This window comes from Chlamydomonas reinhardtii, chromosome 16, assembly GCF_000002595.2.
Source record: "Chlamydomonas reinhardtii strain CC-503 cw92 mt+ chromosome 16, whole genome shotgun sequence".
Lineage (NCBI taxonomy): Eukaryota > Viridiplantae > Chlorophyta > Chlorophyceae > Chlamydomonadales > Chlamydomonadaceae > Chlamydomonas > Chlamydomonas reinhardtii.
This window is the reverse complement of record NC_057019.1, coordinates 2,414,455-2,438,004: the sequence shown is the minus strand read 5'-3', so window position 1 is coordinate 2,438,004 and position 23,550 is coordinate 2,414,455. Positions and strand designations below refer to the sequence as shown.

Here is a 23,550-nt window from a genome sequence, read left to right as displayed (position 1 = left end):
GGGCCTGCTTGGTTAGCGAATAGAGGTTACATGTGGGATGACAGCCGCGGGCAAGCCAGGGCTTCATAAACGCACGAGACACGTACGCACACTCGAGGAGAGAACCTCGAATGACCCCCATGCTCCTCGCCTCACTAAAGGAGGGGAGGAACCCCGAGCAAGGCTCACCGCAAACGCTAGCGCTGCTCACCTAAGCCGCGGGTCGGCGTCAGACTGACTGCCACTTTGCAAAGTGCAACTCCTACCCCAAAACACCAGCACCAACAGGGCAGGGCCCTCACACTGTTGGGTGCAGCCCGAAGCTGCATCCTGTCGACGGCCTAGGGCCGTGCAAGTTCGCTGAACCACAAGGATCAGCCGGTCCGACCCACCAGACAGCACAAGCCACAGCGTCCGCACCCTAGCGCAGGCGGTGCAGGCACGCCCACCGCCCAACCAAGTGCACACAGCCTCGCAACACCCTAGCACAGCAGACAGCGCCAGCCAGCCTTCGCTTAGTCGGCCTGCGCCAGCCAGCCTTCGCTGGACTGCCTTCGCCAGACTGCATTCGCCAAGCAGGTCTCTCCACTGGCCACACCACGAGGTGTGTAGATGCGCCCACAGCTCCAGCCGCCGCCGCCCGGAAGACGCCGGTCCTGGCTCCCGCCGCAGCGTGCCCCTGTTCACGCGCAGCGAGCCCGGCGCCACGTCAGGCCGCGGCAGCAGCCCACAGCAAGAGTCGCCAGCAGCTCCAATCGGCCCGCCGTTACCGAAAGAGCCGCTCAGCGACACGCCACTGCGAGCCCGGCAGCAGCGAGCGCCCCGCCAGAAGCATCGCGAAGCCATGAGGACGAGGTCGAACGGCGAGCAGGCGCGCCACCCACGCTAGGTCGCGAAGGCTCCACGGTGTGAAGTCATGATGTTCGGCAAAGATTGCCAGAGCGGGGTCCGCTCGGCAGGACGGCGACGATGATGTCGCCGACTGAGTGGCGCGCCGCAGCCAGAGCAGTACTGACGCACTACAGCTGACCTAAGCAAAGCCAGGGACGCCATGGAGGCGCCACAGGGGATTGGCGCGGCCACGAAGGCCGGCCAGGAACTACTACCGACAAGGAGGGTCAGGGCGCCGAGGCGCCCTAACGCAACCAAGCGGAGTAGAACGAGTTATTAGCTGATATGGCGGTTAGCTGATAGAGGTTACATGTGGGACGACAGCCGTGGACTAGCCAGGGCCCCAAAAACGTACGAGACACGCACGCTCACCCGAGGAGAGATCCCCGAATGACCCCCATGCGGTTAGCGAATAGAGGTTACATGTGGGATGACAGCCGCGGGCAAGCCAGGGCTTCATAAACGCACGAGACACGTACGCACACTCGAGGAGAGAACCTCGAATGACCCCCATGCTCCTCGCCTCACTAAAGGAGGGGAGGAACCCCGAGCAAGGCTCACCGCAAACGCTAGCGCTGCTCACCTAAGCCGCGGGTCGGCGTCAGACTGACTGCCACTTTGCAAAGTGCAACTCCTACCCCAAAACACCAGCACCAACAGGGCAGGGCCCTCACACTGTTGGGTGCAGCCCGAAGCCCGGTTAGCGAATTTGGGGGAGGGGGGTTGTCTGCAACCATCGGCCATACTGGGCCACGGTAACGCCTCGAAACACGGGCTCGCAGATCGGCGCTGGGTGACGCGCATTCCCTAATCAGGGGCCTCCTCCTGCCCCGGCGCATCAGCGCCAACTGGCTCGCAGACCGGCTTCTAGAAAGCAGGATAGCTCTCGCGGGGAAACCATCAGAACCCGCCGCACCAGCGTCCTCACCCGTAGAGCAGCGACCTAGGAAGGCCGAGATGGCGCTCGTTCGGGGAAGTTCGGCACAAGTATGTTCAGTGCCAACACAGGTAACGGAGCCGAACCGTTCCTGATGGGTTTCGATCTTGCGACCTTGATGTGACTACGGCACCCAACTCCGGCATCGTGGCGCAAGACCACCCGCATACAAAGCCCACGGGCGGGCGGCGGCCGGTTAGCGAATAGAGGTTACATGTGGGATGACAGCCACGGGCAAGCCAGGGCTCCAAAAACGCACGAGACACGTACGCACACTCGAGGAGGGAACCTCGAATGACCCCCATGCTCCTCGCCTCACTAAAGGAGGGGAGGAACCCCGAGCAAGGCTCACCGCAAACGCTAGCGCTGCTCACCTAAGCCGCGGGTCGGCGTCAGACTGACTGCCACTTTGCAAAGTGCAACTCCTACCCCAAAACACCAGCACCAACAGGGCAGGGCCCTCACACTGTTGGGTGCAGCCCGAAGCTGCATCCTGTAGACGGCCTAGGGCCGTGCAAGTGCGCTGAACCACAAGGATCAGCCGGTCCGACCCACCAGACAGCACAAGCCACAGCGTCCGCACCCTAGCGCAGGCGGTGCAGGCACGCCCACCGCCCAACCAAGTGCACACAGCCTCGCAACACCCTAGCACAGCAGACAGCGCCAGCCAGCCTTCGCTTAGTCGGCCTGCGCCAGCCAGCCTTCGCTGGACTGCCTTCGCCAGACTGCATTCGCCAAGCAGGTCTCTCCACTGTGTAGATGCGCCCACAGCTCCAGCCGCCGCCGCCCGGAAGACGCCGGTCCTGGCTCCCGCCGCAGCGTGCCCCTGTTCACGCGCGGCGAGCCCGGCGCCACGTCAGGCCGCGGCAGCAGCCCACAGCAAGAGTCGCCAGCAGCTCCAATCGGCCCTCCGTTACCGAAAGAGCCGCTCAGCGACACGCCACTGCGAGCCCGGCAGCAGCGAGCGCCCCGCCAGAAGCATCGCGAAGCCATGAGGACGAGGTCGACCGGCGAGCAGGCGCGCCACCCACGCTAGGTCGCGAAGGCTCCACGGTGTGAAGTCATGATGTTCGGCAAAGAGTGCCAGAGCGGGGGCCGCTCGGCAGGACGGCGACGATGATGTCGCCGACTGAGTGGCGCGCCGCAGCCAGAGCAGCACTGACGCACTACAGCTGACCTAAGCAACGCCAGGGACGCCATGGAGGCGCCACAGGGGATGGGCGCAGCCACAAAGGCCGGCCAGGAACTACTACCGACAAGGAGGGTCAGGGCGCCGAGGCGCCCTAACGCAACCAAGCGGAGTAGAACGAGCTTTTTTTTTTTTTTTTTTAGCCGGTTAGCGAATAGAGGTTACATGTGGGATGACAGCCGCGGGCAAGCCAGGGCTTCATAAACGCACGAGACACGTACGCACACTCGAGGAGAGAACCTCGAATGACCCCCATGCTCCTCGCCTCACTACAGGAGGGGAGGAACCCCGAGCAAGGCTCACCGCAAACGCTAGCGCTGCTCACCTAAGCCGCGGGTCGGCGTCAGACTGACTGCCACTTTGCAAAGTGCAACTCCTACCCCAAAACACCAGCACCAACAGGGCAGGGCCCTCACACTGTTGGGTGCAGCCCGAAGCTGCATCCTGTAGACGGCCTAGGGCCGTGCAAGTTCGCTGAACCACGAGGATCAGCCGGTCCGACCCACCAGACAGCACAAGCCACAGCGCCCGCAACCTAGCGCAGGCGGTGCAGGCACGCCCACCGCCCAACCAAGTCCACACAGCCTCGCAACACCCTAGCACAGCAGACAGCGCCAGCCAGCCTTCGCGTAGTCGGCCTGCGCCAGCCAGCCTTCGCTGGACTGCCTTCGCCAGACTGCATTCGCCAAGCAGGTCTCTCCACTGGCCACACCACGAGGTGTGTAGATGCGCCCACAGCTCCAGCCGCCGCCGCCCGGAAGACGCCGGTCCTGGCTCCCGCCGCAGCGTGCCCCTGTTCACGCGCGGCGAGCCCGGCGCCACGTCAGGCCGCAGCAGCAGCCCACAGCAAGAGTCGCCAGCAGCTCCAATCGGCCCTCCGTTACCGAAAGAGCCGCTCAGCGCCACGCCACTGCGAGCCCGGCAGCAGCGAGCGCCCCGCCAGAAGCATCGCGAAGCCATGAAGACGAGGTCGACCGGCGAGCAGGCGCGCCACCAACGCTAGGTCGCGAAGGCTCCACGGTGTGAAGTCATGATGTTCGGCAAAGATTGCCAGAGCGGGGGCCGCTCGGCAGGACGGCGACGATGATGTCGTCGACTGAGTGGCGCGCCGCAGCCAGAGCAGTACTGACGCACTACAGCTGACCTAAGCAACGCCAGGGACGCCACGAAGGCGCCACAGGGGATTGGCGCGGCCACGAAGGCCGGCCAGGAACTACGACCGACAAGGAGGGTCAGGGCGCCGAGGCGCCCTAACGCAACCAAGCGGAGTAGAACACGTATTTAGCCACTCATCTACACATGCCGGTTAGCGAATTTGGGGGAGGGGGGTTGTCTGCAACCATCGGCCATACTGGGCCACGGTAACGCCTCGAAACACGGGCTCGCAGATCGGCGCTGGGTGACGCGCATTCCCTAATCAGGGGCCTCCTCCTGCCCCGGCGCATCAGCGCCAACTGGCTCGCAGACCGGCTTCTAGAAAGCAGGATAGCTCTCGCGGGGAAACCATCAGAACCCGCCGCACCAGCGTCCTCACCCGTAGAGCAGCGACCTAGGAAGGCCGAGATGGCACTCTTTCGGGGAAGTTCGGCACAAGTATGTTCAGTGCCTACACAGGTAACGGAGCCGAACCGTTCCTGATGGGTTTCGATCTTGCGACCTTGATGTGACTCCGGCACCCAACTCCGGCATCGTGGCGCAAGACCACCCGCGTACAAAGCCCACGGTTAGCGAATAGAGGTTACATGTGGGATGACAGCCACGGGCAAGCCAGGGCTCCATAAACGCACGAGGCACGTACGCACACTCGAGGAGGGAACCTCGAATGACCCCCATGCTCCTCGCCTCACTAAAGGAGGGGAGGAACCCCGAGCAAGGCTCACCGCAAACGCTAGCGCTGCTCACCTAAGCCGCGGGTCGGCGTCAGACTGACTGCCACTTTGCAAAGTGCAACTCCTACCCCAAAACACCAGCACCAACAGGGCAGGGCCCTCACACTGTTGGGTGCAGCCCGAAGCTGCATCCTGTAGACGGCCTAGGGCCGTGCAAGTTCGCTGAACCACGAGGATCAGCCGGTCCGACCCACCAGACAGCACAAGCCACAGCGCCCGCAACCTAGCGCAGGCGGTGCAGGCACGCCCACCGCCCAACCAAGTCCACACAGCCTCGCAACACCCTAGCACAGCAGACAGCGCCAGCCAGCCTTCGCTTAGTCGGCCTGCGCCAGCCAGCCTTCGCTGGACTGCCTTCGCCAGACTGCATTCGCCAAGCAGGTCTCTCCACTGTGTAGACGCGCCCACAGCTCCAGCCGCCGCCGCCCGGAAGACGCCGGTCCTGGCTCCCGCCGCAGCGTGCCCCTGTTCACGCGCAGCGAGCCCGGCGCCACGTCAGGCCGCGGCAGCAGCCCACAGCAAGAGTCGCCAGCAGCTCCAATCGGCCCGCCGTTACCGAAAGAGCCGCTCAGCGACACGCCACTGCGAGCCCGGCAGCAGCGAGCGCCCCGCCAGAAGCATCGCGAAGCCGTGAGGACGAGGTCGAACGGCGAGCAGGCGCGCCACCCACGCTAGGTCGCGAAGGCTCCACGGTGTGAAGTCATGATGTTCGGCAAAGATTGCCAGAGCGGGGTCCGCTCGGCAGGACGGCGACGATGATGTCGCCGACTGAGTGGCGCGCCGCAGCCAGAGCAGTACTGACGCACTACAGCTGACCTAAGCAACGCCAGGGACGCCATGGAGGCGCCACAGGGGATTGGCGCGGCCACGAAGGCCGGCCAGGAACTACTACCGACAAGGAGGGTCAGGGCGCCGAGGCGCCCTAACGCAACCAAGCGGAGTAGAACCTACTTAGCTAGTAGCGAATAGAGGTTACATGTGGGATGACAGCCACGGGCAAGCCAGGGCTCCATAAACGCACGAGGCACGTACGCACACTCGAGGAGGGAACCTCGAATGACCCCCATGCTCCTCGCCTCACTAAAGGAGGGGAGGAACCCCGAGCAAGGCTCACCGCAAACGCTAGCGCTGCTCACCTAAGCCGCGGGTCGGCGTCAGACTGACTGCCACTTTGCAAAGTGCAACTCCTACCCCAAAACACCAGCACCAACAGGGCAGGGCCCTCACACTGTTGGGTGCAGCCCGAAGCTGCATCCTGTAGACGGCCTAGGGCCGTGCAAGTTCGCTGAACCACGAGGATCAGCCGGTCCGACCCACCAGACAGCACAAGCCACAGCGCCCGCAACCTAGCGCAGGCGGTGCAGGCACGCCCACCGCCCAACCAAGTCCACACAGCCTCGCAACACCCTAGCACAGCAGACAGCGCCAGCCAGCCTTCGCTTAGTCGGCCTGCGCCAGCCAGCCTTCGCTGGACTGCCTTCGCCAGACTGCATTCGCCAAGCAGGTCTCTCCACTGTGTAGACGCGCCCACAGCTCCAGCCGCCGCCGCCCGGAAGACGCCGGTCCTGGCTCCCGCCGCAGCGTGCCCCTGTTCACGCGCAGCGAGCCCGGCGCCACGTCAGGCCGCGGCAGCAGCCCACAGCAAGAGTCGCCAGCAGCTCCAATCGGCCCGCCGTTACCGAAAGAGCCGCTCAGCGACACGCCACTGCGAGCCCGGCAGCAGCGAGCGCCCCGCCAGAAGCATCGCGAAGCCGTGAGGACGAGGTCGAACGGCGAGCAGGCGCGCCACCCACGCTAGGTCGCGAAGGCTCCACGGTGTGAAGTCATGATGTTCGGCAAAGATTGCCAGAGCGGGGTCCGCTCGGCAGGACGGCGACGATGATGTCGCCGACTGAGTGGCGCGCCGCAGCCAGAGCAGTACTGACGCACTACAGCTGACCTAAGCAACGCCAGGGACGCCATGGAGGCGCCACAGGGGATTGGCGCGGCCACGAAGGCCGGCCAGGAACTACTACCGACAAGGAGGGTCAGGGCGCCGAGGCGCCCTAACGCAACCAAGCGGAGCGGAGTAGTCTTTAGCGAATAGAGGTTACATGTGGGATCCCTGGTGCAGCAGCTACACACGGCCGCCCACCCCCTCTGCGTCCTGACGATGCAGCGGGCGGCCGGCGGTGTCGGACCCGCTGCCGATGGCTGTGCAATCTTCGGCCAGCCGGTGGCGGCAACCTGCCCGGCCCTCGTGCGCCTCCTGGGTGCCCTCAGCTACCTGCCTCCGGTCACAATCCTACGCCCGGCTGTGCTGGTGCCAGGGCCCTGGTGCTTTGCACTTCCGCTCTGGGGCAATCCAGTCTTGCCGTGTGCGGCGGGACTTCAGGCGGGTGGCTTGGAACGTGACTTCCCAGCTCTCATGGCGCTGCCGGGTCTGCTCACGCTCGGCACGGCAGTGCGGTGCTGGGAGGCGCTGGCCGCGGTGCGCCAGCTGGTGGCTTCCAAGCCGGCTGGTGCGCTCGGGCCCCGCCTCGCACGTCGCTGCACTATACAGTACAAGCGGTCCGTCCTGCGCCCCATCCTGCGCATTACGGATATGGCGCGCGTGCCGCCGGAGCTGCAGTCCGGCCCGGATGCTGCTGCCCAATTCTCCGCGCTGCTGGCCCGTGTACCGGCGGCGTGGAGGGTGGCGGCGTCGGCCACACTGCATGCGCCTGGCGGCGCGGCCTCCGCGCCTCCTGCCCCCCAGGTATGGCTGCTGCTTGCGCAGAGCCTGGGGTGGCGGCATGGCGCGGCTGACGTGCCCTTGCTGACCCTTACGGTGAAGCAGGCAACCCAGCTTCAACTTGCGCCTGCGTACGACGCGCTCCGCGTGCGTCACTTGGCCTTCATCCAAGAGGCCTACAGCGGCGCCGCGCCGCCAGCGGAAGCGATTCATGCGCTGCGGGCGGCCCTGGCGCGGCTGTGGGCTTTGGTGTGGGAGCCGCGACACAAGGAACCGCTCTGGCGTCTGGCAGTCAATGGGTTCACGGGCTTTGGGATGCTTGCGGCGTGGGCCGCAGATGGACGCGTGGAGAAGTGCCCGTGTGGGACTCAGATGACTGCTGGGGCTAGGGTTCATCACTTCTGGGACTGTGTGGTGGCGGAGGCTCTGCGGGCTATCTACGGGTCCTCTGGAAAGTGTGACGCATCCTATGCGTCGTCGCGTACAGCACGATTTCGGCCCAACGCATCGACATAGCCGAATGATCATAGCTTCCTCTATACGTGATCTTGGTCCCAGGGCGCGAGAGCGAGTGCAGCGTATGAACGAGGCCAATAACTGCGCTTCATTGTCAGGCGCGAAAATGCGCGTAGCTATAACCTACATCGCAATTAACAGGTAGCACAGATAAGGTTGTCTGAAAGCACGCGAGCATGAAAATGTAAAGCCAACTCGACCGATCGCAAAGACGAAAGCTTTCACGTAGATGACAAGAACAAATATCCATGCATATCGTTGATGTACGCAGAAATGCACAGTTGCGAACTTTGGCGGGAGGTACCAGCTCGGCGACGCCGGCCTCGCTCCCCCCCTCCCCCCCCCCCCCCCCCCCGGCCCCCCACCCTTCCTCTGCTTTGTTCTCCGCGGGACAGCAGGACAACGCCGCCTGCCCATATCTTGTCCCATACCTTGTCCCAACCACTAGAGCTCGGGTAGCTGGGCTCATGGGCTAAGTTATCGGCGGGGGCGTGTAATGTGTCAGAAGTTGGGTCTCCACTATGAGCAGTCTCTATCGTGCGTCTCCAACAACCGTGAGCAGCCAGCCTATCTATCGCAAACAACGCACTTGCACACCACCTGACCGACACAATGCACCCTTCGCTGGTGCGGTAGCAGGTGCGGAGAGACCCCTTACTCAGTTACGGTATTCTTCCTTCTACGCTTCTACTAGGATGTGCGTGGCAGTGTGCGATGGGACAGTGGTAAGGCGGGTTGGTAAAGTCACGTAGGGTGCAGCTGATTCCCAGAACCCAGCAGATGGCAAACAATTTGCAACGGCAGGGCAGGAGTGTGCGGCTAGTCGTACGCCGGAGTTACTGTACGGACGAGTTATTGCTGGCTGGCTGGAAGTTTGCTGACGCGCATGCCTCACGCTCCGGGCGCCCGGCCAGGCGATAGCACCCCACAGACACACCGCAACGCCACATTCGCGAGGCAGAACCGCATCACACCTGCAGGAAGGTGACCAGCGTCCACGGATGAGCACCAGAGGCAACCAAAGCGAAAGAGAATTGCGAAGGCAACCATCCCCCACAATATGTTACTGGCAACCGAATCGGCCCGCTTCGTGGCCACAAACCCAGGGGCCCCCGTGACCCACCCCCAAAGTGGAAGCGGCCCCCACGCATAGAGTGGACGCGCATTATGCTCTAAGTCCGTGGCCCGCCGCTCCGCCACGCCCTTTAGTTTTATTCTCGCTGCGGCGCAAGCACTATGAAGTAGCTCGCGCTCGCAATTTCATGCTCCCGCAAGAAGAACGCCCGGTCAAAGCTGGTCGTTCGCTTTATCACTATCAATCCGTGTCTTTTCTGATTGCGAAGTAAACGTTTGTCAAAAGAAAGAATGTCAAAAGGTCAGGCAGCGCTTGAGACAGCTGCCTTGTGCTCGTGTTTCCGACGTGCTCTGTATGTTCAGTTGCTTACAAGGGTATCAATGGATACGCGTACCGTATGTAACTCTGGGGGTGGGTCACGGGAGCCCCTGGGTTTGTGGCCACGAATCGGGACAAGACCTCTACTGGCATGCGATTGTATTCATCTGGCGGCCCTGCTTTCGGCCCTGCTACTCGAAAAACACTTGAACACCCGGTCGCGCCCCCTTACTATCAGCATGTGGATGGGCTTAGTAATCTATCATGAAATAATAGACATTGCAGCTTGGTTTGAGCTGCAACTGCAATCTTGCCAACGAGCAACCATGGTTACCCGCGCCAGGGCAAAACAAGCTGACTCTGCTATATTTATGTCTTACATGACAGTATATATACCTTGTAAAGATTGGGAGTACAGTAGTGTTGTGACTTAAGTCGTCATCTATGTCGAAGCTTTCATACGGCCTGGCTTTGATGGAAAGAGAATCTATCAGAGTCTAAACATGCATTTGGCTATTTATCATTACTCACATAGTCTGGACACTGCGTGCCAAGGAAGTATTGCACAGCTGCTAGGCCCGGATCAACGCAGCGCCTTTCTCGTTGCAGTTAGGTGTCGCTGAGAAACTTTGGCATGGCCAACTTTTAACTTGCCGGTGGGGGACGACTCAGCTCGTAAACTAGGAATTTTCAGCAAAACTTCGCGCACTGCTCAGAACGAGCCGGCCTTTTGCACACACAGATAAGCAATCTTCATATCCTTGCAAGTATCGGTGGATGCAGTGCTCACTAAAACATGCCCAGACCCAAGTGCCGATACCGCATTCTTGCTGCAGGCAGGCTCTTACTTCGATAGCTACACACCCTTAAGACTAGCAGACTAGCGAATGCATGCTGGCGACAAAGAACGAAAGCATCGGTCGTGCTCACGGTCACTCGCTGATTGCCGCCTCCTCCAAGCTATGAACGACGAGGCGACCGTCCACAGCGTTTACCGTCGGTCACGAGGTAACATGTGATATCGCAACTTGCGCTACTGACTGCCTACTCTCGTGCCGCCTGCAAGCCCACTCCGCCTTCCGCTCTGGTCTACGTACGCATTAGTTCCGCACCACTCGTCAATAACAGGCGCAGGCAGTCCATGGCAACGCCATGGCTGTTGTTAAAGCGTGCCGTATGCCCGGGGAATCTGGCAAAGAAGGCCGTACCGCACGCGTGGCAGTGGCCGCTCTGGAATGGCCAAACTCCGCGGGCTGTACAACGCATGACGCTCTCCGCAAAGGTGAGACCACACGCATCCATCTGACCCCTCACCGTAGCCACCCGTACGATGCACGCGACACAGCTAGACCCAGAGAGGCACCGTCGTAGGCCGTGCGTGTGACTAGTGCTGCATCCCTACTGCGGTGCTCATATGCAGCAAGGCGACGTGTGACGGGAGAGGAGTCCAGGAGCCGGGTGACCTGGGGTGGCCGTGGCAGGCAGGCCTTGGAGCCGAGTGCGTGGCCACTGCGGCCGTGCGTGCTGCGCCAGTCGGTCGGTGTTGTGCATGCCGTTCTGGCGCGCTGGGATCCTCTGCGCCGCGCGCCCGCGCATGCCCTTACTGCTGCGCCAAGCCAGGTTAGGCAGCATGCAACAGGGACACTCGGGCTGCAGGAACTCGCCACGCTCTGTGCTATGTTTGGCGGGTGCGCACTTCGTTGGAGGTTGCTCGTTTGCGGTCATTTGTGTATGTAAGTATAACTGTATCCTGATATGGAGTTGTAGGAATTAACGCCAGGAAAGTGGCGATTTGTAGCCTCGGTCTGGCGCAAATTGACGCCAGGAAAGTCGCGCGCGAGGGGGTGTCACTTGAAATTTGCAGGAACAACTCCTACCGTGCGCCCAAGCGTAAGTCAGCCCATTAGTATCCTGGATCCATGTGCGCACTGCATTGTTAATTTAACACACGCACCTCGGCAAAGGTGTGCGCCGTGACTCCGTGCCCTCCCCTCGCCTCCCCTTGTCCAAACCGGGCTTACCAAGCCCCTCGTATGCACCCTGCGTCGCCCTCAGACCTCCACACGCCCCTCTGTGCATGCCGAAGCTGACCGGGGCTGCCAGGGCGTATCCCGGCTCAGCAGTGCATGACAAGTGCAACAGTCAGTCTTCACAACAAAGGGTACGGGACGTACTGAAACGAGAGGGCCTTTTGGGCCAAACATGGCCCACTTTCCTCTTGTCCCTGGCCAGGACGGCACCTATTACTCTCTTACCAGGATGAAGCTCTGCCCGTGTCGCGAGCCATTGCTCGCTCGCCACGTATGTGCTCTCTGCTCACTCGCGCTCACTGCTCAGCATTGCACGCACGCCCTTCCCCCGCGCACAGCGACCGGTGCACCGGTACTCCTCAACGTGTTCACACATATCCACCTGTATCCTACCGTCCCTCCTCGTGGGACCCGTATTGTGCGGCCCCTTCAAATCAGACCGATGGCTGCAGCAGTAGCCTCCGGGCCGTGGCTGTCCCCGCGGCATCCGACTGCACGCCCGCCGGCTTGGGCGACTTGGGCGGATCCCGCCACAGCCACCTGTGACATAAGTATACCATGCATATTCAGGGCGTTACATTCACCACCATGCCATGCCAAGCCCCCGCCCGCCACCACCCCGTGAGTACCCGCTGACACCCCTGACGGCTCACCGTGTCCCCTGCCTGTGCTCGCCACCTGCCTGCCCCGCCCCTCCTCCCGACTAACCATCCCTGCATCTGGGTGCCCCCTCTGCGTGCGGGGCATCCAGGCTGGCAGTGCTTGTGGGGAGCTGTACGCGGCCCGCACACTGCCCAGCACCCCGTCATCTCTCCCTTAACCGGTCCCCATGCCACCCGCATATACCTCTTAACCCCTGCCTCACACCCACTCTGCCTCTTTCGCCGCCTGGGCATATGTGTACTCATGTCTTTGTTATCCCTTCTTCATCCTACTGCCGACGCTTCGGCCCTTCACTGTGCCCTTCCCTTCCGATTTTTGCCTTGCCCCTTTGTCGCGCTCCTGGCCCGACGCTCCCTGCCTGGCGTCGGGGCTGCTTTCCTGGTCGCCAGGTAAGTCGTGGGTTTTGCTTGTCGCGTCCGCGTGCCTGTCCTGTGCTGTTGTGCGCGCCACCGAGCCCGGGCGGCGACATTTATCGCCGGCGCCGCTCGCCCTGCTGCTCCACGACGCCTCGGCCCCCATCCCATAAGTATTATCGCTTGCAACTAACGCCTCTGCCTGTGCTCCGCTCGTTTTCGTTGATTTTGGTTTGGTTTGGGCTGGTATTCACAACCCCCCCCCCCGGCCCATAACACGCACGCTGCCCACACGGATGCCCTCACCGGTCGTCGTTCAGCACGTGCGCCAATCGCTCGTTGTAGGGCCGGTAGAAGGCCTGTGCGGCGGGGTGAGTGGTGCGGTGTGATCGGGGCAAGGGGCATCAGGTGCTGGCAACCAGCAGAGGTAAGCGCAGCCCCGCATTGCGCCTGTGCCCACAACACATACATACTACTTGTCGCCTGACAAGCCCGTATCATCTCACCTCAAGCATGGCACGCGTCTCGGGAAGCATGGGTTTGTACTTGTCGCTATTCTTGTTGCGCGTCTTCATGGCCATGATCTGAATTTAAACGACCCGTAGGGGCGCGAGAGGGTTGTTTTTGCCATCCACAACTCTAATCAGGACTGTTCAAAAAGCGATGGAAGAGCTGGCTCAACAGCAAAGCGTGTGCGCCGACACCGAGCGGGGACGCGGCGAGGCGTGGGGAGGTTGGGGGCAGGAGCGGCGATGTGGGGAGGGGGAATTGCTGCTGCTGCTTGGTGATTCGGGTCGACCCCAGACGCGGCCCTCAACCGAGCCGAGCGACGCCGCACTGCACGGCCTCCTTTGCACCGCCTTCCATCGCAGCTTGGCCACCATTATCATGTACTCACCACATCCCACTCCTTGTCCGCGGGCTGCCGCATAGCCAGGAAGTCAATGACCGTCTGAAGGTGCGGGCATTGCATGGGAGGGCACAGATGAGGGGTTGGGCTTGACACAGCAAGGAGGAGCAGCGCTACGGAGGGACGCGAGCACCGGCGTAGCCACGCGAGTCGAGCAGCAGCCCGGGCGGCTTCACCCAGATGGCATGGTGGTTGTCCATCTACTCGAGTTGAGCTTATGCGAGCATTACGCAACAGGCGCGACGCGCATACCCTGCCTCCCTCCTACGCATGCACACACACCCGCCTGCCTCCCACCCTCGCACGCCCGCCTCCCCACCTGCATGTGCTCGCGTGTGGCTGCGCTGTAGTCCTCATTGCGCAGGAACAGCAGCTGGTCGCGCGGCCAGTGGTTCAGCCAGTCCTGCGGGAGGGGGCGTGGGTGCATGGGGGTGCACATGACCAGTGGCTGGCTCGGCGCGGTGACAACGACACGGAGCTGCGCCAGGCCTCATTTGCCGACGGCGCGTGCCGGCACAGCGCGCTGCTGGTGCCCTGTCCCCCTCCCCGTCCAAACCTCTGTGGGCTGCCCCGGGCTCCCTACGTCTGGGTCCTCTTGACAAGAGCCCGAGCATGGAACTGAAGAGCACCCCCATCCAGCCCCGTCCCTGCGCCCCCAACCCGCTCGAAACCTCCACCCTCCAGGCCCCGCACCCCTCCACTCACCATGATGAATTCGCTGTACATGCCCTTGACCAGCTGCTGCGGGTGGTAGTGGCGCACGCAGTGCTTCTGGCCGTGCGCCTCAACACACGCCCGCCACGTGGCCACCTCCTGTCCAATCGGACAGGGAAGAGACCGGAAGAAATGGAGGCGTGGAGCGGGGCCGGGGATGTGTGGAGGGGCGCTGGTCGCGGTTTGGTTTGAAGACCGCACCAGTCACCAATCCTGGCCGCCCTCTCTATGCCGGCAAGGCTGGCAACGGACTCGCCCGCTCCACCCGTATCCAGTCATGCACATGCACATGCGCGCACGCAAACGCCCGCGCACACGCACCTCTGTTGCCTGCTTGTGGAAGTCATCAGGGGTCGGCGGCGGCGTGTCCTTGACCCACCATCTGACGAGGAAGTAAGAGTAGGTGTCGGAGGGCCCGTGAGGCAGGCAAGACACACGAGCTTTCTCCTACCACCTCCCGCCCTACCTCCGCCGCCCTCCTGCAAACTCCCCCCCATTTCCTCATATCCCCCGCCCCGCCCCTCGCCGTCCCCCTCTCCTTCCGGTCAAATGCCCTCCCCCGTCCTCCCCACACCCCTCCTTCGCCCCCACCTGTAGTAGTAGAATGCAGAGTAGTATCGGTCCACGGGGTTGCGGAAGATGATGATGTTGCGCAGGAAGGGCGCCGCCTCGCGCATCAGCTCGGGCATGGTCACGGTGGTGTTGCGGTCCCAGGAGGGGCCGCTGGAGACAGGGGCCGAGAGGTGCGGAGCGCATGGGGCCGGTGTGAGCGCGGGTCGTGTGCATAGGAGGGGGTGCCACAGGGAGTGCGGTAGGGGGTGCCACAGAGGGTGCCAGGGGGTTGCCCAAGTTGTGGCCTCAGGGTTGCAGTAGGGGGCTGTACTGGCCTGTTGGGCGCGCTTCAAGGACCTGGTACCTGCGCGCAACTCACCGCAGGTAGACGCCCGCTGCGGCGGTGAAGGTGTTGGACGAAGCCTCTCCGGTGATGCCCTGAGGAGGGGTAGTGGAGAGCGAGGGGGCAAAGCGAAAAGAGGGCGGGTGCAGCTGAGGGTTCACTTCAGGGCAGCAATACTCGGGATGCATGGATGGCACAGGTATCAATTCACCCCCCCACACACACACACACGAGGGCAAGCAAGTCCAAGCTCAAAACCTGCTCGTTGCCCCCATTCAACACTCTCGCCCCCTCACAGTCCCTGCACTCTCTGCTGATCTTCCACACGCCTCTCTCTTTCTCTCTTTCTCTCTCCTCCTCAGGCCCGGCTCACGTCTGGGTCCTTGCTGCGTATCTTGGCTGCGGCGTCCGCGAACAACTCTACGTAGCCGTCGAAGTCGCCGTTGGGCGGGGCGGTGCAGGCGCCCTTGGGCGGGTAGGGGCACTCGTCCCACCAGTGCGGGCCCTGCGGCGCAGGAGAGGTGAGGGAGGTGGGCGCAGGTGGTTAACGTTGAACCAATCCCGTCAGGAAACAGTCGCGCGGCAAGTGGAGGTGGACGTGGGCAGGCGATTGTGGGCGGTGTCGGGTTGTGGTGCCATAGGCGCAAGCTGCAGCCCCAGGTGCAAGGTAGCGGCCCCTGGGTCAGCGCCCCTCCTGGCAGCCCACCAGGGGCAACTCCTCACATATACAACACCCCGCAGGGCCTACACCGCCCAACGCCGCAGGAATCCCGGCATCTCACCGCACCGCACGGCTGCCGTCCCAACCAGGGCCCCTGCCCCCGCTCCTGCCACGCCACGCTCCCACCTTGTTCCGGCTCTCGAACAGCTGCGGGTGCTGACTGAGGCGGTGGTAGAGGTCGGTGGTGCCGCACTTGGACACGCCCAGGATGTGGAAGTAGGGCGCGCAGCGGAACTTGCTGTCCTTGGTCACCCTGGCGAGTGGCGGAGGAGGAGGATTGTTTGGGGTTTCGGAGAGTTCGTAGGGTGGGCGTGATGCGGCTATACTTTGCAGGTGGTGTGGGGCAGGCAGGGTGGTGCTGTACGCAGCGAGCGGCTGCCGGCGCTCACCAGCAGGGGTTCTTGTAGCGGCGGTCATAGTTGCGCGGCAGGACCTCCCAGACGTCAGGGGACTCGGCCTGGCAGCAGGGCGGGCAGGACGGGAGAGGGCACGGGGCTTTACACAGAGGCGTGTTGCTGGGAAGGCGCGGGTTGTGTGGGATGGAGACAGGGGGCAGCTGCGCCTCTCTGCAACACGCTCCTCACAGCACCTGCAGAACCCACTCGGCACCCCTACCCCTCCGCACGCACCTCGATCTTGCGGAAGCGGTCGCTGCGGCGGTAGCGGTGCACGTAGTCCGACACGTTGTAGCGGATGGGATGCAGCTGCGGCGCCAGGTAGCGCGTGTGGTAGTCGGGCGCGGACGTGTCCGTGTGGGTGGCGCCGGCAGCGGCGCCGTCGGCGGTGGTGCTGTAGGCGCCAGCAGCCGTCTGGAGCGCTGTCGCCGCGGCATCCTCCGCAGCGGGTTTCGCCTCGGCCTCGGCCGCCGTTGCTGACGTGGCGGTGGTGGTGGTGTCGGCCGCCTTGACTTGAGTGGCGTCGGCGCCTGCGGCGGCTTGCTCCTCGGCGGCGGCTGCAACGTCCGCGGCGGACAGCTCCTTGGGCGAAGGGGAGGGGGAGGGCGAGGCCGCCTTGACGGCAGCGCCCGCATCGGTCTCGCCTAGGCCCCTACAGCAGGCAAGTCGACACGGGTTGTGTCCACAGGGGGCTAAGGAGCCTAGTGCTGTTTCATGTTGTCCACAGGTGGAGTTTTGTTGCAGTATGACTTGCTGATGGGTGCGGTGATAACATGCGGCGGGCTAATGAGGGCAGCTGGAGCGCAAAGCGTGCAGAATGCGCACACTACAACTGATTCCTCAGTTTCATATCTCCTGGCTAGCGGCGCGGCACCTGGCCCAATACTAACATTACAGCCCGCGCGGCCGGGTCATTTGAACATCGCGCAGAGACCGTAGTCGTGTGCCTCCACCTACACATCCTAGTGTCAAATGGATATCGGCGGAGGTATGTGCCCGAGCCAAATGGAAAGCATGCTCTCATGAGTCACGAGATCGCAACACACAAAATGCCCCTGTCCAACCAGGCCCTTCACTTCTCCTGAACATCCCCAGCTAAAACAGTTTCCCGCACATTCACGTTGCCTGTCCTCAACCCTTGACCGCAGCTGCATCCACCCGCCCCCTCTTCTTTTGCTCCTGCGGCTTCAGGGCAGACGGCTGCGGCGCAGCAGCAACGCTGCTGGTGGTCCTGGCGGCAGGCCTGACGGCGCCGTGTGCAGCGCCAACACGCCCGTGGGGCACAACCAGGCGCTTGCTGGCAACGCGAGCCTTGGCACTGGCCACAGGTCCGCTAGAGCGAGAGCTGGGGCCCCGAGAGCGGAGGGTTGAGACTTCTGCAGCTGTTGCTATGGCCACGGCCTTTTCTGAACGCGCATGCTGTAGGCGACTGGATGCGGCCCCGTGGCTGGTGGAGTTTGGGTTGGTGCTGTCCAGCCAGGAGCTGGGGCGTGTGTTTATGTGTGCATGTGTGTGCGTGTTTGGGGCCATGCACGTGGGCAAGCACGAGGCGGGCGCGTGTTTGGGGGGATACACGCATTACGTTTACGAAGTGAAGTCGTAGCCAGGGGAAGAGGTGTGTGTGTAGGCGTGACAGGCATATGCAGGTGCGCGCACATGGCGCATGCGGGCATGCGGGTGCACGGGGCCGGAGGGGATGGTGGATGCCCAGGCGGCGGAGGAGGTGGAGGATATGGAGGTGGTGGCCCAGAGGAGGTGGAGGATGAGGCGGTGGAGGTGGAGGGGCCGCATGCGTGGGGATGGAGAGAGAGAGAGAGAGAGTGCGTGCGGTGTGAGGGCGAGTGGAGGAGGAGGAGGCGAAGGAGATGGTAGTGGTGGCTCATGCCGGTTGTAAGGATGTTATGTCCCCCTGCCTGACTCCGCCTTACCACCTCCGGCCCCCACAGATTCGCAGACTCTCCCCAAACCCAAGCCCAGGAGCCTCAGCCACCCTGTGCTCACCTGGGCTTGGTCTCCCAGCTGCCTCCCTTGTTGGCTGCGATGGCCAGCGCGTGCTGGAAGCCGCCCACCAGCGCCTGCACCTGCCAGCCGCCGTCAGCCACGGGGCCCACAGCGCGGGCCGGGCGGAACACGTCACCGCGGTCGCGGCCCTTCTTCATGCGCTGCGCAGGCAGGGCGGGGGGCAGAGGAGATAAGAGGCAGGCAGGCATGCGCGGCGAGGTGCAAAAAAGCAGACACGGTACAGGGATGTGCAAACAAAATGCGATTTGCTCACAAGCCATGCCCCCCCCCCGCTACCTCCCTCTGCGCGCTGCCCAGCTGCCCTGCACGCACCTGCACGGGGTTGTGCCGGCCCACGCCGGTGCACAGGTAGTCGTTGCTGCCCCAGCCGTAGATGTGGGTGTGGCTGGCGGCGCCGCTGTGGTACTCGCCCGCCATCACGTAGCGCACGTTGTCGTCCACTAGGTCACCCTGGCGGGCGGGGTGGGGGTTTGGGGGTGGGGTGTAAATACCAGCCCAAACTAAACCAAAGCAAGCCAAACTAAACACAAGCAGCGGCGACAGTTGCAAGTCGCTCCCGTGGCGACAGCTGCAAATCCCGCCTGCTCCTTCCAGGCCCCCCTCCTGCTCACCAGCGCCTGCCCCGGCTCCTTGGGGCTGCCGCTGCGCCCCAGCAGCAGGTCTCGGCCGCCCCACGTGAACACCTTGCCCTCGCTGGTGGACACCACCGCGTGCTCGCGGCCCGCAGCCACCGCCTCCACCTGCGCACACGGGGAGCGGCGCGACGGAGGAGCGCAAGACAGGGCGCAGCGGCGTAAATGACAGAGTGGTCGGGCGCGGATGGCAGGAAGGTGACTCGGGGCGGTGCAAGCAGCGAACAGCAGCGGCCGCCGGTGGAGCTGCCTCACATTGCACCATTTGCTCCCGAATGTTGCCGGCGTACCGTAACTACCTTCCAGAACACACGGGGTTGCATCCCGTGGCCCTCCGGCGCTCACCGCCACCTGCCTCCGCCCTAGCTCCCGCCCACCCGCACCCGCCCGCCTGCACCCGCCCGCCCCGCCCGCACGCACGCACCTTGTGTCCGGCCAGCACGCCCCCCACGCGGCCAGGCACCAGCGGGTCGCCCTCGCGGCCCAGCTCGCCCGCGTTGTTGGGCTGGTGCTTGTTGGACAGCGTGCCCGCGTAGCCGTCGTCCTGAGGGGAGGGTTACATTTACGATTGTTGAAGAATGGGAGGCGTAGCCATGAACAGTAGTTCAGAAGGCGCGTTGTTGCCGATGTCCGTGAAGTCCAGGGAAGGGGTGCCGGCGATGAGTTGGAGGCGAGGAGCGGAAAGGGGCGCCGCGCAGCACGACAAGCCAGAGTGTAGCCGCAGCGCCGCAAGTCTCCCATTGCGCTCGGTTGCGTTCAATGCTGACCTGCCAAGACGCGCCCGCCCCTTACGGCCCCGCGCTGAATAAGCCTCTACCTCATGCCTCTACCTCCACCGTTCCTTCCCTTCTTCCAGCACCTCCACCCGGCACCCCCCACCTCCCGCCCGCCCCTACCTGCGAGTTGCAGGTGTACACGGCTCCGTCCTCGGTGGCAGCCAGCCAGAAGACATAGCCGGCGTCAAACGCCACCACTCGCTTGCCTGTTGCAGGTGCAGGTGTGTTGGGGGGGCAGGTGTGGGTGCAGGTTTGGGTGGACGTGTTGGCAGAGCGCGCGCCTTTTCACTTCTCGTCCCTTCCTCGCTCTTTTGGATTGGGTTCGCTTTGGTTTGGGTTGGTATCAACAACCCTCCCTTCCTCTCTTCCCTTCCCTTTCCCTCCCTCCCCCCTTCTCACCCGCCAGCTCGCCCTCCACCTTGCGCGGTCGCCACGCCTCCGCCTGCGCCGGCAGCTTGCCGCCGTTGCTGCAGCCGTCGTGGCCCCACGTGTACAACACCCCGTCGTCGTCCACCGCCATGGACACGTAGCGGCCGGCGGCGGCGCCACGGATCTTTACGCCAGCCGGAAACTCCACCTTGTTTGGGCTGCGGGCAAACACAGTCAAACCGAGCGGGTAGGAACGAAGGACGCGAGGAGGCAGATAGGTGGAGAGTCTGAGCGCCTCTGCGAGGTCCACCCCCGGGCGCATATACAGAAGGTCTGAACGCAAGTGGGCCCAACGTGCTGGCCAGCGCACGCAGCAGCCACAGCATCCAGTGCTAGGCCCTCTCCTGGCGGGTACCTGCTCACCCCCGTCCACGGCTCCCCCTCCTCTCCCGATTCCCCAGCAGCTCTGCTCACATGCCGGAGTGGCAGCTGGGTCCCGAGTTGCAGGGGCTGGGGTCGTCCTCGCTGGCCGCGCCCTGCGCCGCCCGGCCCAGCTGCCCCCAGTCGTTGAGGCCCCAGCTCCACAGCTCGCCGTCCTCAGTCACCGCCATGGTGTGGTAGCGACCCACGATGGCCTGCAGCATGAAGAGGTGAGGGAGGTGAAGGTCACGACTCACGAAGGTCGGGGCCGATCGCCATGAAGGCAAGGGCCCGGGGCGCTGGATGCCGTGTGTTGCATGTGGGAATGCGGATGGGTAAGGGGCGTAGGGGGCGGCATGCTGGGTGCATGCGCGCGTTTCCAGCGCATGGCCAACTACAAACCGCCGTCCCTTTTCCCTGGCCATTGCTCCATGCATTGTCCAGCCTCCCGTGCAATCATGGGTGCCTCTTCTCACGAGCGCACCCCTGCCGCTCTACCTCCACCTTTCCGGGAACCCCCTCCCAATGCACACCTCCGTCACGCCCCTCTGCCCGCACCTACCTGCACCGCGAATTTGCCCTGCAGCGGACCGCCCACCGGCCCCGGCTGCGTGTTGCCGCCGCGGCCCAGCTGCCCCGAGGCGTCCAGCGGCGGGCTGCCGTGGCCGCCGCCGCCCCTGTGTATGACAGGGTCAGGGTGTGTGCACAGCCATCCGCTTTTGAGGCGCTCATCCGACCACCCGCCCACCTCGCTATCGCCTCGGCCTCTCCCCTTTTGCTCTGTCTCCAACGCCCGCTTTAGTATTGGGTTCGGTTCAGTTTGGGCTGGTATACACAACCCCTTCTACCATCCATGCCGCGCCGCCGCCCCCAACACCGCACCTGGAGTCGTTGTGCCCCATGGTCCACACCACGCCTTCGCCCGACACGATGGCGGAGTGGCGCGAGGCGGCCACACTGATGACCGTCAGGTCCTTCAGGGCCGGCTCCGGGATGGCGTTGTCGCCTGTCCAGGCAGGCGGCAGCCGGAGGCGCGTGTGTGTTCCGGCCCTGCAGCGGTGCTGCCTTCCCTTCGCAACCCCAAAAGCCGATGCGTAACGAGCATGCACTTCTGGACCTCTGGTTCCTTACACGATGCATCCGCCCACCCAATGCACCCCATCTGCCCGCGCGCACGCCCATCCAACTCGTTTGCCTTACCCACCCAGAAGCCGCACCCACACGCCTCACCCACCCTTGTTCCGCCCCAGGCGCCACTCCTTGAGCCCCCAGCTGAACAGGGTGCCGCCTGGGGACGGCCGAGTCAGCTGCGCGCCGCTGCTGCGGCCGGTGCGGCCCGACACCGAGGTCGGCAGCAGCTCGCGAGCCACGGCGCCACTGCCGCCCGCAGCAGCGGCCTCCAGCTTGCCGTCCTCCTTCTTCTTGCTACTGCTACTGCTACTGCTGCTTTCCTGCTTGGGCTTGTCAGCATCATTGTCATACTCCGCATCCGCGTCCTTCGGCACCTTGTCATCATACGGCTCGTCCTCTGGACCCTTGTCCGAGCCCGCGACCGTGCCGGTCTGCTTCTTTGCTTCCGTGGACATAACCGCCGGTTTGTCCTCTACCTGCTTGGCCGGGGAGGCAGGCGGCTGCGGTGAGGGAGGCGGTGGCGAGGGTGGAGGAGGCGAGGGTGGTGCGGGCGAGGGAGGAGGAGGTGAGGGCGGGGGTGGCGAGGGCGGAGGTGGGGACTCCTTGGGCGGAGGTGGCGAGGGCGGCGGCAGCGAGGGCGGTGGTGGGCTGTTGAGGATGGGCGGCCCTGGTGCCGGCGGCTTGCTAACCTTCCGTGTCGCGCGTGGCGACGGCGACGGGTCTGCTGTCCGCAGGATGCGGACCGCGGGCGAGGCCGCCCCCACCGCTGATCCTGATGTCTTCACTACCGCACCACTATCCCCGCCGTGCACGCTGATGGTTTGCAGCGCCCAGCCCGCATACACCGCGATGAAGCAGAGCGCTGAAACGATGAGCGCCTGCAGGCAGGTGAGGGAAAGCATGTCCGGGCCGGAAAGACGGGCCAGTGGTGAGGGTGGCAGTAGCTGTTCCGCGAAGATGAAATTGATCGTGATGGGGCCTCTGGGATAAAACATAAAGGCGCCATGGTAAGGGGCGCCTCGGCTCCTGGGCAGGCAGCGGCTGTTGCCAGGCGCTACACATCACGCGTGCCCGTGCAAAGACCTGTCTGACACGACCGCCAGCCATGGTTCCTGGTGCACTTATGCCTGCCAAGGGTCGAGATCTCCTGACCAAGCCCAACCAAATTGCATCAAAGCCCTGATAGACGCAGTTCCCCGATCCTCGAGACGACTGAGCAGGCAGGCCAAGGTGTCGTGTCCCCAAGGTGCGTGGGCTAGGCCGGTGATATGACCGCTAGCAGCGAGGGCTGGCGTGCGCGGCGCGCACCTGCGGTAGATATGCCAGAAGCGTCCAAACAATCGAACGGTGCTGCGAGGGGTGTGGCTGCCGCCGCGTGTGTTGGTAGGTTGTCCTCATGCTGGTCGCTCCACTGCAAGCGACCTTGGCGGGTCGACTTGAGCTCTTAACTCACGCACCAGACATTTCAAGTAATGGAGACATGAAGGAATATGGTTAACCGGCGTGCTCTGTCAAAGCTGTTTGTATGTGAGCAATCGATCGACGCAGGCCGTGGCAGTAGCGTGCCGCAGTTGTCGTTCTGTCGATTGCGTTACTATGGTTATTGGAAGCACTTCCTCTACCTCCTTTGGACACAAGACTGTTGCTGTCCGACTCGGCCTCGAGCGACCCCTACATGCGGGGTCGATTTCCAAAGCGCGATTTTGAATGTGACATGTATATCGGAGGAAAAATCTCATTGCGTTTAATACAAGAATGCATCAATAACAAGGAGCATTCGGGCACGCCCGCGCACCCCCTCCCCTCCTGTCACACGGACAAGCCGGCAACCGCGATATAACTCGGTCGGCCTCCGGCAGCATTTAGGCGACATTGGCGGTCATATGCATAATGCTACAGTTGTGCTGCCAAATACAGCTGCGCCATCACGTCGCGCAAGTATGAGTGCACGACAGATGCCCCAGCACATCAGTATGTGTCGTAGGGAGGCCCAAGCAGCGCCAACCAGATAC

General features: G+C 63.5%; 3 protein-coding genes across 4 annotated transcripts; all 3 read right to left on the bottom strand.

Annotated features, from left to right (window-relative positions):
* Positions 1-14: 14 nt before the first annotated feature.
* Positions 15-4,676, bottom strand: CHLRE_16g660470v5 (uncharacterized protein). Its single transcript, XM_043070980.1, has 4 exons — positions 4,531-4,676; positions 3,649-3,789; positions 2,160-2,984; positions 15-658 (listed from the first exon to the last, which is right to left on the bottom strand). The coding sequence occupies exons 2-3, from the start codon at positions 3,676-3,678 to the stop codon at positions 2,721-2,723; spliced, it is 294 nt and encodes a 97-aa protein (XP_042915622.1). The 5' UTR covers positions 3,679-3,789; positions 4,531-4,676; the 3' UTR covers positions 15-658; positions 2,160-2,720.
* A 46-nt stretch (positions 4,677-4,722) lies between these two features.
* Positions 4,723-6,927, bottom strand: CHLRE_16g660430v5 (uncharacterized protein). The gene has a single exon (XM_043070979.1). The coding sequence runs from the start codon at positions 6,845-6,847 to the stop codon at positions 6,680-6,682; it is 168 nt and encodes a 55-aa protein (XP_042915621.1). The 5' UTR covers positions 6,848-6,927; the 3' UTR covers positions 4,723-6,679.
* Positions 6,928-11,264: 4,337 nt separating this feature from the next.
* Positions 11,265-23,266, bottom strand: CHLRE_16g660390v5 (uncharacterized protein). 2 transcript variants are annotated; one of them, XM_043070977.1, is made up of 25 exons: positions 22,847-23,266; positions 21,642-22,416; positions 21,290-21,413; positions 20,970-21,084; positions 20,462-20,622; positions 20,018-20,205; positions 19,739-19,824; positions 19,267-19,386; positions 18,822-18,950; positions 18,523-18,660; positions 18,190-18,350; positions 17,351-17,671; positions 16,423-16,840; positions 16,183-16,250; positions 15,920-16,046; positions 15,446-15,577; positions 15,109-15,167; positions 14,769-14,900; positions 14,499-14,559; positions 14,169-14,276; positions 13,783-13,866; positions 13,452-13,505; positions 13,060-13,137; positions 12,860-12,912; positions 11,265-12,077 (listed from the first exon to the last, which is right to left on the bottom strand). In XM_043070977.1, the coding sequence occupies exons 1-25, from the start codon at positions 22,934-22,936 to the stop codon at positions 11,972-11,974; spliced, it is 3,888 nt and encodes a 1,295-aa protein (XP_042915620.1). In that variant the 5' UTR covers positions 22,937-23,266; the 3' UTR covers positions 11,265-11,971. The 2 variants fall into 2 exon arrangements, with proteins under 2 accessions (XP_042915620.1, XP_042915619.1); XM_043070978.1 differs by lacking the exon at positions 17,351-17,671.
* Positions 23,267-23,550: the final 284 nt, after the last annotated feature.